This window comes from Loxodonta africana, chromosome 2 (genome assembly GCF_030014295.1).
Source record: "Loxodonta africana isolate mLoxAfr1 chromosome 2, mLoxAfr1.hap2, whole genome shotgun sequence".
NCBI classification, from domain to species: Eukaryota; Metazoa; Chordata; class Mammalia; order Proboscidea; family Elephantidae; genus Loxodonta; species Loxodonta africana.
Genome location: NC_087343.1, coordinates 12,277,660 through 12,290,667, shown reverse-complemented (window position 1 = coordinate 12,290,667; position 13,008 = coordinate 12,277,660). Strand labels below are relative to the sequence as shown.

At 51.0% G+C, this 13,008-nt stretch overlaps 1 protein-coding gene across 2 annotated transcripts in view; it reads right to left on the bottom strand.

The window, feature by feature from the left end:
* SLC6A3 (solute carrier family 6 member 3) overlaps window positions 1-13,008 on the bottom strand; it is a 56,671-nt gene that overhangs the window by 7,221 nt on the left and 36,442 nt on the right. For both annotated transcript variants that reach the window (XM_064270569.1, XM_064270563.1), the window contains exons 8-11: window positions 8,566-8,678; window positions 7,027-7,155; window positions 6,292-6,391; window positions 3,190-3,290 (exon numbers count right to left, since the gene is read on the bottom strand). In XM_064270569.1, coding sequence (XP_064126639.1) covers window positions 3,190-3,290; window positions 6,292-6,391; window positions 7,027-7,155; window positions 8,566-8,678 — 443 coding nt within the window. The remainder of the gene's footprint in view (window positions 1-3,189; window positions 3,291-6,291; window positions 6,392-7,026; window positions 7,156-8,565; window positions 8,679-13,008) is intronic.

Here is a 13,008-nt window from a genome sequence, read left to right as displayed (position 1 = left end):
CCACGTGCTAACATGTAAGTTGACTTTGGATCAGTATTATTTCTTTCTTGGAAAGGTTGTATTATGCGCCTGCTAATGAAATCATATAAAAGTAGAATCCTGTACCATTCTTCATACAACCAGATGTTGTTGTGATTGTCGTCGTTAGGTGCCGTCGAGTCAGTTCCAACTCACAGTGATCCTATGTACAGCATAAGGAAACACTGCCCCGTCCTGTGCCATCCTCACAATTGTTGCTATGCTTGAGCCCACTGTTGCAGCCACTGTGCCAATCCATCTCATTGAGGGTCTTCCTCTTTTAAGCTGACTCTCTACTTGACCAAGCATGATGTCTTTCTCCAGGGACTGGTCCCTCCTGACAACAGGTTCAAAATGTGTGAGATGAAGTCTCGCCATCCTCGTGTCTAAGGAGCACTCTGGTTGTACTTCTTCCAAGACAGATGTTAACATGTGTTAAAGAACAGGTGACTATACAATAACTTAACAAACATATGATGATACGGAAATTGTTTTTTCTGTCAAAATCATTATGACTTGCTGGGAAGCAGATTCTAAATTAAACATACAATGATATAAAGCAACAAGACTACCAAGTTTCTGTCTAGTTGGCAAAATAAAGTGTTGTTGTATATAAAACCATACCTGTTGCTGTCGATTCTGACTCCTAGTGACCCTATACAACAGAGTAGAACGGCCCCATAGGGTTTCCAAGGAGCTGTTGGTGGATTTGAACCACTGACCTTTTGGTTAGCAGCCAAGCTCTTAACCACCGCACCATTAGGGCGGATTGTTTAGTATAGTTGGTGAGTTTTGCCTAAAAGCTTAGAAAGCATGTTTTCTGTATAAAGTTCAAAAGATTTAGTCTGATCATTGGTGGAGCTTTATCTCCTAAGGTCAAAGGTCAGTTCCTTGAGTGTTAAGAAGGGGGGTGTGCACCAATAGGGGAGCAGACTCCCTGATGCACGACGGCCCACATGAAAATTAAGGTTGAATAATTGAGCAAGGATATGCTATACCGAATGGGAAAACGAAGAGGTAAACACTGTGGTGGGTTTCCTAGGAGGGCTTCCCCCAGCTTTTCTTGCTGACCACCAGGGTAATCTGTGTTCTATTTAAGGGCTATACCATCAAGTGCAAGAGCCTTCAAGTGGGGCTGTGCTGAGTACCCATCTCAGAAGCACAGTTGACTGGACTTGCAATTCTTATTGAGTGCAGAATGAGGCTGTTGTGTACTCTCTACCAAGATGCCAGGTAGGTTCTCTAATGTCGTTTCAAGCTCCTCCAGGACAGAAGCGCCATCTCTCACTTCTTTCCTACATCCCAGGCACCTGCCATGAACTCAAAAATAAAAACAAGCCAGTGGCCATCAAGTCGATCTGACTCATGGCGACCCCATGTGTGTCAGAGTAGAAATGTGCCCCATACAGTTTCTGATGGCTCATTTTTTGGAAGCAGATTGCCCGTCCTTTCTTCCAAGGTGCCTCCAGGTGGACTCAAACCACCAATCTTCTGGTTAGCAGCCAAGCATCTTAACCGTCTGCACTACCCAGGGACTCCACTGTGAACTCAGGTGCTCAGAATCCTTCCACATACACCTACTGGGTTATTCCAGCCACCATGTGTAGATGGGGGGGGGGTCTTCCCAGATGTGGAACCCCTGCTGGTCCCTGGGACTAGCCCTTCAGTTGGTCTATGATGGGGGTCTGGCCCGAGCTACCCCCCCAGTTCCAGGCATGCACCTCCTGACCACTAGGCTGGCCAGGGCGGGAAAAGAGCCAGGGGTCAGGGAGATGCTTTTCTTTGTAACTAGCTCATGGGGCTTTCTGCTCACACCTGGAGGTTACCTGTCTAAGGTTACCTGCCTGGACTGGGCTGAGCAATTTCAGCTTTGTGAGTCATTGAGTCTCACTCTCAACTACTTGACTCTGTTGTTGTAGTCAGGAAGCAGCCACAGATAATATGTAAATGAACGGGCATGGCTGTGTCCCAATAAAACTTTATTTACAAAAACAAACTGTCAGCAGGTTTTGCCTGTGGGGAGTAGTTTGCCAGTCCCCAGCCCAAGCAATAAAAGACAGGTAACTATTGAATGTGTTAGCAATGACTGGGAGTCCTGGTTGCACAGTGGTTAAAACGCTCAGCTGCTAACCAAAAGATTAGTGGTTTGAACCCACTCAGTGGCTCCATGAGAGAAAAGCCCTGGCGATCTGTTCCGTAAAGATTACAGCCTAGGAAACCCTATGGGGCAGTTCTACTCTGTCCTGTAGGGTTTCTAGGAGTCAGAATTGACTTGATGGCACAACAACAACAGAGGCGTCACTGTCTGAGGAAGGACACCTAAGGGCAGTGAGCTGTGACAGAGTCTAAGCCACAATTCTGTCCTTGGGCTTCGAGTACTTGCTGCCCTTCCTTAAAACCGACTGCCACCACGTCAATTCCGACTCATAGAGACCCTGTAGGACAGAGTAGAACTGCCCCATAGGGCTTCCAAGGAGCACTTGGTGGATTCCAACTGCTGACCTTTTGGTTAGTAGCCGAACTCTTAACTACTATGCCTCCAGGGCTTCCATCTTAAAAAAAAAAAAAATTTTTTTCCATCTCGATTCTAAAGGCAGAGGTAGGTTGATGGGACCACTCGTCTTGGGCGACTTCCTCAACACAGTGGGTGCAGCGAAACTGAAATCGGGTTGGAGGGCCCTTTGAGACTTGAGTGGAAGTTATTCTCTGGTGCAAACGGTTAACACACTTGGCTGCTAACTGAAAGGTTGGTGGTTTGAGTCCACCTAGAGGTGCCTTGGCAGAATGTCCTAGTGATCTACTCCCCAAAAATTATCCACTGAGAATCCCGTGGATCATAGCTCTTCTCTGACACACAGGGGGTCACCATGAGTCGGAGTCGACTCCATGGCAACGGGTAATAGAGAGAAAAGGGGGAGAAACACCTTCAGAGGAGACCAAAGATGATTTCAGGGACCAGGCACACCTTCCTAGGCTGAGTCCAAGACTCTCACCAATTCCAGTCTAGTGCCCCTTATCTCCAAGCGGGGTCTAGCGCCCCCCCGCACCTCGGGCACATTCACCTCATCACCTGGAAACTCAAGTGCAGCTGCAGCTGGACCACAGGGCGGATGCCAGAGAGGGGGCAGAGGGCAGAGGAGAAGGGCCACGTGGCCCCCCTCCATCCCTTACCAGGAGGAAGCAGGGGCTGACGAACTTCCAGCACAGACGCCAGTACAGGCCAGGCCGCCGTCCGATCATCTGCTTGATGTCATCGCTGAACTGCCCGACGCCTGGGGAGAAATCAGCAGCAGACACAGCACAGTGAGGATGGCCACGCCACCTCCCTGCAGCTCCGGCACCTGCTGGGGTCCTCGCTGCCCCCTGAGGTCCCACCCCTAAGGACTCCAAGCTCGGGCTGCAAGCTGCCTCCCAGCCTTCTCCAGAGGGGCCAGACTCCACTCCAGCTCACACAGTGGTCTAGAGCTGCCCGAGGGGCCCCACAGGAGTCCTCTGTGGGTAGGCCCAGGCCTGAGGCTGTGCTGGTGGCATGCCCTCCTCATCTCCAATGGCCACAAAGGGGGGCCTGCCTGTCTGAGAGCCACAGCCGAACTGCCACCAGGTGGTGGGCCACCAGCAATACCCTTTGCCCCCCTTCACCCTTTGTCACCTCCACATCCCTCCTGTGTCCCAGCTCCCCTCCATGATCCTTATTTGTTAAGAAAGGCCATTTCTAGGAAAGTAATGAATTGGTATTTCTTCTACCAGTGGTTCACCTTAGGAAGATGCATGTTTCTCCCAGTGGTATCCTCTAACTCCCTTAAAACCCATTGCCATCGAGTCGATTCCGACTCATAGCGACCCTATAGTGCTGACAAGAGATGCTAGAAGTGGTTTCTCCTGCCTGAAATCTGGGCACGCCCTCTGAATGGGGACACCTGTGCTGGTCTGCGTGTCTTTTGGTAAGTCTTTGGGGTGTCACACGTGGGGAACACATCAGAAAGAAGTCTTCATTCAGAATTCCCTCTTCACACCCCAATCTCTACTGTAAGAACTTGAGGCAGAAGCAGAGAGACGCATCAGAGACAAAGGAACGGAGAAGGAGCGATCCCAAAGGCCAGAAAAGAGGGCAGTATCCACGGGAGCCGCCTTGCTCCCCTCTGGACTCCATCTCCCTGGAGGCAGCAGTGGTACTGGGGTCAAGAGCGCTAAGACCCAAAGGGACTCTCAGGTGCACTGAAATCCTGGTGTATTCTGATGCAATCTTACTAGAAACACAGATTTTGTTTCATTTAGGTTTAAACCCCAAGCCAAACCAGTTGCCATTGAGTCGACCCCAACTTGTTTTGAACCCACGCGTGTCAGAGTAGAACTGTGCGCCAAAAGAGTTTTTAAGGGCTGAATTTTTGGAAGTAGGTTGCCAGGACTTTCTTCCAACATGCCTCTGAGTGGACTCGAACCACCGACCTTTCAGTTAGCAGCCAAGTGTTTAACTGTTGGTGCCACCCAGGACTCCTTCATTTAGGTTGGAGGGTTACAAATCGTGGTTTGGAGACATAAAATAGATTTCTGTCCTCTGAGGCTCTGGCAGAAATGCAGATGTGATATTACGTGGCTGACGGGCAGGGCTGCTTCTCTCCAGCCTTGCAAAGCACAGAACTCGTGGCAGGGAGATGTGTTTGAGGAGCTTTTTCTTTCTTTGTGAGTTCTTTTTGGGAGGCAGTGGGGTGGTAAGATTACAATTTAAGTTGACAAAGCACTAATCCCAGGTACCAATGAAAGAGTTTGCTTTTTCCCTTTTCCCATTTCCTTGGACTATGACCTACGTGTCAGGTTAAGCCTTGCAAAGCCACAGTGGTGTTTTTAGGTTATAATTTCCAAAGCTCTGAGGCGGGGAATGTGACCCTTGTATGTAAGTGACTCTGGGAGTCTCCTGAATTTTGGGGTCCTGCAGCACCAAGGCTGTTAGCTCTTGACCAGACACGACGCATATGCATTTATAGAGGAACACACACTTTACACAGACCTGGCAAGGAAGACTGAGTTGGCAGCATACACCCATTTTACAGAAAACAGAGAGAAAGTGAGGTGTGACCACTTGCCCAGGTCAGGACAACTGGCTGAGAGAGGACTAACCTGCATCCAATGTAGGTGTTCTGTTGCTGGTTGAACTACCCTCAGCCGCCCCAGGAGACGGTGGTCAGCATCCCCAGGGCTGGGCAGCCCAGAAGCGGCAGTGCGCCAGCAGGGGGAGCTCTGACAGCTGATTGGTCCCTGACCTCTGAGGGCATACAGTCATGATGAATGAATGAGGGGCAGGGCTTGGAGGGGTTTGGAGTCCTCGTCAGCAATGAAAGCCCATGAGCAGTAGCACGAGAAGCCACACCTTTGGGAACACCTGTCGCTCCATTAAAGCAGGCAGCGTTTATTCATGGTGCTCACTCATAGGGGCCAGTCTCAGCTGCTTCTCTAATAGGGAAGCGCCTAACACCATCTTAGCCCTCGTCAGCAGGGACTCCTGGTTGTCCAAACGTGGAAACTCCTTGTTATGGATTGATATGTGCCCCCCAAAGGTTATGTGGAAGTCCTAACCCCCGTGTCTGTGAATGTGACCCTGTTTGGAAAGAGGGGTTTTCTTTTGTTATGTTAATGAGGTCACACCAGAGTAGGGTGGGTCCTAAACCAAATCGGTTCTGAGAGGTGTCTTACAAAAAGAACAAAGTAGATGCAAAGACACACATGGGGAGCACAGACTCCAAGGAACATCAAGGAATGCCAAGGAACTACCATGGCTACTGACAAGGAAGGACCCTCCCCTAGACCCAGCATCCTAATTTGGACTTCTGGCCTCCAAAACTGTGAGACAATAAATCCCTGCTCTTTCAAGCCACCTTCTGGTGTATCTGTGTAAGAGACTAAGACGCCCCTCTACCTCTACCACCAGTTCTAAGGGTCCCAATGTCCCAACTAACCACACTTTCTCAAGAATTAATTAGGATATTGACATCACACCATCAATTAACCACATTGAGCGACTACGACTACAGGATGGGTTTTTGGCTGCTGTCCAGGCTAACTGTCTTCATTGATCCAGCGGAGCCAGATAACTGCCAATCCTCCCCTCCTTTGTGATGCTGGAGCAGCCACAACATAAACTTTTGTTTTCAAACCAGAAAGAATGTAACATGGTGACAAAGCAAGGGGATGCAGGCTCAGTTGGCTACCAACACAGCAGAGCACTGGGTCTTCCCCCGTGTATGCACTCCAGCCCCCGGGCCCAGGCTCTGTCCTTACCATAGAACCAGGCCACCCCGATGGCTTCGATGAGCACCCCAAAGAGGATGGATGTGCCAGCTGCGAAGTGATCCAGCAGTGTGAAGACGTAGATGCCTCCCTGGAAGAAAGAGAGAGCCTCCTGAACTTGGTGCCCACCTGGCAGCATCCCCACCATGAGAAGGCTTTTCCTACGAGGTAAACTAGGGCTTGGATTTGCCTTACAGAGGGACTCTATTTTATGTTTATTTATGTCACTAACAGCACTCTTGCAGGTTCTTATGGACAACTCCACTACGCAAAAATGAAAGAAAAAAAAAAAAAAGACCTCTCTGATCCTTTCCTTGAGTCTCCAGTGTGGTTAGAGATGGGACCAAACAAACGCCACACTTAACAGTGCCTCCCTTGGGAGGGAAGTTGACCCCGGCCACCCCAGCCCCTATGGCCACCCTTCCTTTGCCCTCCAGCTCCACAAACCCATCAGGGAGGCCACTTCAGCCAAGTGCCTTTCTGAAGGAGCTGTCCAGGTGCTAAAGAAACTCAGAGACCAAGATGTAGACATTCTTACCGTTACCCTACATATTCTTAAAATTCACTGGCTTTTTTAGGAGAGGCAGCTTTGTAGAAATGCTGTGGTTTTTTTGGACCTGACAGTATCAACCATGCCCAATAGCATCAACTAGTGCTGAGTGCTGATGAAGATTTTACCTTCACAAAGCTCCCCACACACCCAAGACAGTTGGCAATTTTACATACGTTGGTGACGCAGAAGAGGGAGAGGAGGAAGGTAGCCAGGACGATGAAGAGGGTGAAGAGCTCACGGTGCCTATGCAGCAGCTGGAACTCATCGGTGAGTCCGGTGATGACCGACTCCATGCCGCCCATCTGCAGTGACATACAGAGCACAGAGTGCATCAGGGTGGGGTGGCATTGCACTGTGCCCCAGGCCCAGTCATCCCACGGACTTAGGTCTGGGAATGGGCACGGAATCGGGGAAGTGCAGGACTCGTGATGTGGCTGTGGGAGAGAGAGGACCCTGGGTGGATGCCCTGCTGTTGATGGTGATTTACTTTGAAATAACTGGTCTGGCAGAAGGTCTCATGGCTGAAATAATAAGATCTACCACCACTGTGGCCCACGGAAGGGTGAGCAGGTCACAGAGGCTCAGCGCTGCCGGGTTTTTCTAAGCAAAATGTCTCTCCCACAAACCGCTTTATTTTGCTTCCTAGGGCGAACCTGGCCTGGTCATTGGCTGTGTTCTCCCTGACAAGCCTTATTGACTCCCAAATATTATCATAACGGAATATCACCCTAGGAGCCCCGACACTTGAGAAATGGCCTCTTTGCACTGCTGTGTCAAACAAGCTGCTTTCTCCAATAAGTGCTGTTCATGGAATTCACCTCTTCCAGGTGGCGGGCTCATCTCACCAGACATGCTGTCCAGGGAACCCCAGAGGCCTGTGGTCTACCCCACAGGCCAGGGGCCAAGCCAGATTGTGGCTGGAAGCTGAAGACAAAAGGCAACAACCCAGGGAAGGTTTCCCAGCAAACACGTGGGAATCCCCCAACATTCACAGGGAAATGGAATCATGATTCGCTGTCTTTCTAGGAAGTGAGCCTGGAGCCCATCAGGGTCAGCAAACACCCTGGGGTGGGTGAACAAGAAGCCCACAGCCAACAGTGTGCAACACGGTGGTCTTAGCTGTTGGTCCCTGGACAGTGATACAAGAAGGAGCAGAGAAACTGAAACTCCTGGAGGCCCGGGGCTGAGCAAGGGCTAGCCTGCTGCCTCCGGACTGCAGGGTAAACCCAGGGGTATACACAAAGCACCCAGTGGTCAGTGCTCAGCTGAGGGCCTTCTGCAGCCCTGCCCCCAGGACACACCTGTTCCTCATGGGGAAGGAAGCTAAGGGGCTCAAAGGGGCTTGCTTTTTCCACTCTGTAGCCCCACCACCCCATTATTCTGTTTGGAGCCTTGCTGCTGCGCCCTTCGGTGTGTGTTTAGAATTTGCAGGTGGCTCAGCACAGAGGACACTTTGATGCCCAAGAGTGGGAAGATGGAAGGGAAGGGTCAGTTGTACCAGTCGCCCCAGCCCCAGGAAACAGGTTTCTGGAATATCCATGGGTCTTGCACAGTCCCACCAGGGGCTCTGGGCCAACAGGAAGGGTGGGCTTCATGATGGCAGTGTTGAGTAACCCCAGGGACATTCAAGGAGTATCAGTGGGCTCGTCTGGTCTCTCAAGGGCAGTGTCCCCCGAGGAGTGGACTTGGGGGGCCCGCAGGCATGTACTCACCGCGCTGTCGATGCCCAAGGTGAGCAGCATGATGAAGAACACCACGGCCCAGGCGGAGGACAGGGGCAGCGTGGCAATGGCTTCAGGGTAGATGATGAAGATCAGTCCGGGCCCTGGAATCACAATGCCACTCCGCTGCCCCAGCTGCTCCCCTCCCACTGACTGGACCCCGCCTCAAAGGCCAGCAGCACCCCTTCCAAATGCCTCCCGTGGGACTGCTCCAGCATCTTTCCTGTCTCTGTCTCTCCTTTTCTCCAGGAGAGTGCCCCCAGTTCCCCCAATAAATTTGGCAGACACTTGGCCCAGGGCTGTAGAAAAGAGAAACCTAGGACCACTCGAAGGACTCCTAACTGTCACCACCAGCCCCGGCAACCTCGTTCCTCTGAACCACTCTGGTCTGTGATGGGCTATGGGGCTGCTGGGAGAGAAAAAGGGGGGAGCAAAATCAAAAGAAGGAAGTGGAAAAAAGAAGGCGGGGGGCCTTCCAGGGTGGTTTTGCCCCTGCTTATCTGTTACGGTTTGCTGACATTTTTTTGGTTCATTTCCCTGTGCACATGATAGCTCTGTCTCTCTCTCTCTGTCCTTATTCCATCTCTAAACACACATACACACACACACATACACACACACAATTTGATGGTCTTCATCTTGCACTTAGCAAAGCGATACCATAAATATTTTTGGTGCCAGTGAATTATATTAGGCATTAATTTTTTTAAAACACATAATGAACACAGAGGTGCTATGTGGTGCAGGGAAACCCTGGTGGCATAGTTTAAAAGCCACGGTTGCTAACCAAAAGGTTGGCAGTTCGAATCCACCAGGTGCTTCTTGGAAACCCTGTAGGGCAGTTCTACTCTGTCCTATAGGGTTGCTAGGAGTCGGAATCGACTCGATGGCAATGGGTTTTGGGTTTATGTTGTGCAACGGTTAAGTGTTTGGCTGCTAACCAAAAGGTTGGCAGTTCAAACCCACCCAGTGGATCCACGGGACAAAGATTTGGTGATGTGCTCCTGTAAAGCTTACAGCCTAGGAAACCCTATGGGGCAGTTCTACTCTGTACATGGGGTCACTATGAGTTGAAACAGACTTGACAGCACCCAACAACAAGAATAACTAAATGTTTTCCAGCGTGTTTATCTTAAAGGCCGTGTACACATCTGTTCACACGTGAGCACACTCCTCTGGTCACCTCTGATAAATTCCTAAGAGCAGAATTCCTGGTGGAGGGACAAGTGGGCCTTCAGGCTGGTGGGGGTTGGGGGGAAGGCCTGGGCCACCAGGAGTAGGGGGGAAGGGCTAGGCCAGTGGGGGTGGGGGGAAAAGCCTGGGGCAGCGGGGGTCGGGGGGAAGGCCTGGGCCAGCAGTGGTGTAGGGGAAGGGCTGTGGAGTCTAGGGGGAGAGATCAAAGGTGAGCCAGCCTTTCTAACCCAAGGCAGGAAGCAGAGCATGCACCGGGAGTGGGGCAGCCAGCACCTGCCCCAGCGGGGCTCGGAGAAGATGTCTGTGGTTCTTCAGACAGTCCTGACCTCCACCCTTCAGGCACAGGAGATAACTGGGCTTCTCCACCTGCTTTGAGTTTACGTATGGCCGTGGACTCCCTCTGGCCAATCCACGCGGACATGAGGGGCATCAACTTGCCCTACAGGTATGTGTGTGACTCACTCAGATCACTGCCCCTGCTGCGGGGGTCTTCCTGGAAGCCCACACCAAGAGGGGCTCCATCAAAGAGAACACCCCACCCATTCTCAGCAGGCTTGCTGCCAAGGGTGGAAATAAACTTTGGTGGACCATTATGTTTTCAAAATAGTTGCGTTTGGTTAATAAATATCCCTGCAAAATTTTAACGGGATATAGTTTATAATAATAATGAACTTACACTTAAATTTCAATGTTTACCTCAGCAAGTCAAGTCTTCTGCTATCATGACTTGTTCCCCCTTTGATTCAAGTCTTTTATGTGTTTTTTGTTGTTACTGTCAGCTAGCGTCAAGTCAGCCCCCAGCTCGTGGCAAACCCCATACACAGCGGAACAAAACACTGCTGGTCTATGCCGTCCCCATGATCAGTTGTGGATCGGACCCCTGTGATCCACAGGGTTTTCCCTAACTGGTTTTTGGAAGTAGATTGCCAGGCCTTTCTTCTTAGTCAGTCTTAGTCTGTAAGCTCCACTGAAACCTGCTGATCATGAAAGCAACACCCAAGCCTCCGCTGACACCGACAGGTGAGGCTCACTGGCCGGGAATCAGACCCAGGTCTTCCACCTGGAGGGTGAGAAACACCACCGAACCACCCCTGCCCCCTTCATGCTTTGGCAGAGCTTTAATACGTGTGGGTGGAGTGCATAGGAACCACACATGCACAAAATTGGGTTATAAAGAAATACACTTTATATTTCTCAGATTTGGAGACTGTTCATCGCTGCAGCCTAACCCTCCCACCCTGACTGATATAGGATCTGAAGCCAGAAGGGCCTAAGTGGAGGCTGACATAATACAAGCTAAATCAGCTAAGCGGTTATTCCAACACGCAGAGGGTGCTCCAGGCTGAGGGGCAGCACTGGTGAAGGCCAAAGAGTCTCTACCAAGTGGTGCCCGTGGGGAGCCGCTCGAGCAGGTAAGGGCGTGAGTGTGGGAGGAGGTGGGAGTGGTGCTCTGCAGACTCAACCAAGAATCAATGAACTCTGGACTCAAATGATCCCAAAGTAAAAAAAAATTCCAACCATTTTCATGATTCATTTGAAAAGACAGGCTTACGTAACTCAGTAGCATGGGCTCCTAAATCTTCCTTCACAGAGAAGTAACGTAATCTGCACCAGGACACACGTCTGGCAGCACCCCAAAAGAACGGGGCAGTTACTGATCGCCTTAAAGCACTGATCAAGAACCAGAGCCAGGAGCCACTCCCAGGGCCCTTTCACAGGGTCCCATTGTCAGCCAGGGGGGCAGTGTTGGTTCTGAGGCAGAATTCTCACCTTCCATGCCGGAGACCGGGGTTTGAGACCCACCAATGCATCTCGAGTGCAGCACCACCCGTCTGTCAGTGGAGACTTGTGCGTTGCTGGGATGCTGAACAGGTTTTGGCAGAGCTTCCAGACTAAGACAGACTAGGAAGAAAGGCCTGGCAATCTACTTGTGAAAATCTGCCAACGAGAATCCTATGGATCACAACAGTCAGCGTTCCATTGTGCCTGGGGTCGCCATGAGTTGGGGCTCGACATGGCAGCAGCTAACAACAGTATCAGCCAAGCAGCAGAGGTGGGCTGGCGTTCTCCGCCAGATTCCCAAGGCCGTGATCCAACGTGGGGGTGGGGGTAGATGCTCTAAAGTCTAAATGCCATAAGCCATGGACCTGGGAAGATAGTCGTGAGCTTAGCTGAGCATACTGTCAACATCCTCACCTTTCATTTCTATACTACGTTAACATTTCGCCGTTTTCTTGAGAATTAGAGCTATAAATGACATTTACTTTGCTTGTCACAGAAATGCATAGAAGACATTAAGCTTTACTGTCGGGCTAATCGGGATTCTGCGAGCTATTACTGGTTATCATAATAAAGGGCAAAAAGAACGAGAAAATGCATAAATGCAACCGTGAGTAAATTTCACTGCTCGGTATTTATTGGCATTATGCTTCCTTTCTCCTGCCTTTATTGGATTTTTTTTTTTTTTCCAAGGAGAAAGGATATGGACTTGGGAAACACAACACCTGAACTTTAGCACCAGACCTCGGCTTTCTCTGGCTCATCTCAGGGTATCTCTAAGAATCAAGTGCATAATGAAGGCAACCCCCCAGCTCAGTGCTCAGGGGACAGGTGATGTTACCCACTGCTCTCCGGGTCTTACTCCCTGGATCTGCAGCCGGATCCGTGAGCACAGAGAAGACCCGGGAAGAGACCAGGCAGTAGTAACACTCTGCCCTGGATGGGGCCTTGCTGGGCTTGAGAGCAGCGATTATCTCCAGCCCAGCAGGAGAAAAGTGCCCAGAGGAAGCCAAGGCTTTCGTATCTGGGCAGACAGCCCACCCCTGAGCCCTGGGGACAGTCTCCAGTCTCTGTATTGCTCACTGTCAGAACAATCCAGAAGGCAGGTGAGGGATGCTGCAGGCTGCCAGGACGCCCAGCAAGCTTCAGAAACTCTGGACACAACTTAAGCCTGCCTATGCCATGACCTTCCATCCCATGTGCTAGAACCAAGCAGATGCCTCCAATGTCCAGGAGGTCTGATCACCTCCCTTGGCCTACCCCCGCATCTGTGCCCAGCTTCCTGGCTCACTCCTGCCTGGAACACTTTCTCCTGGGGCTGATGCCTCCTACCTGTGTTACCTGCACCTGCCCATGTCCTCTTCCCCTCTCTGCTTCTGGGGCCACCGGCTTCCCCGTGTGCAGACACACCCGCAGCACACGCTGTTGGGTAGGTTGGGGGTCTCCATTGCCTCTGTGTGC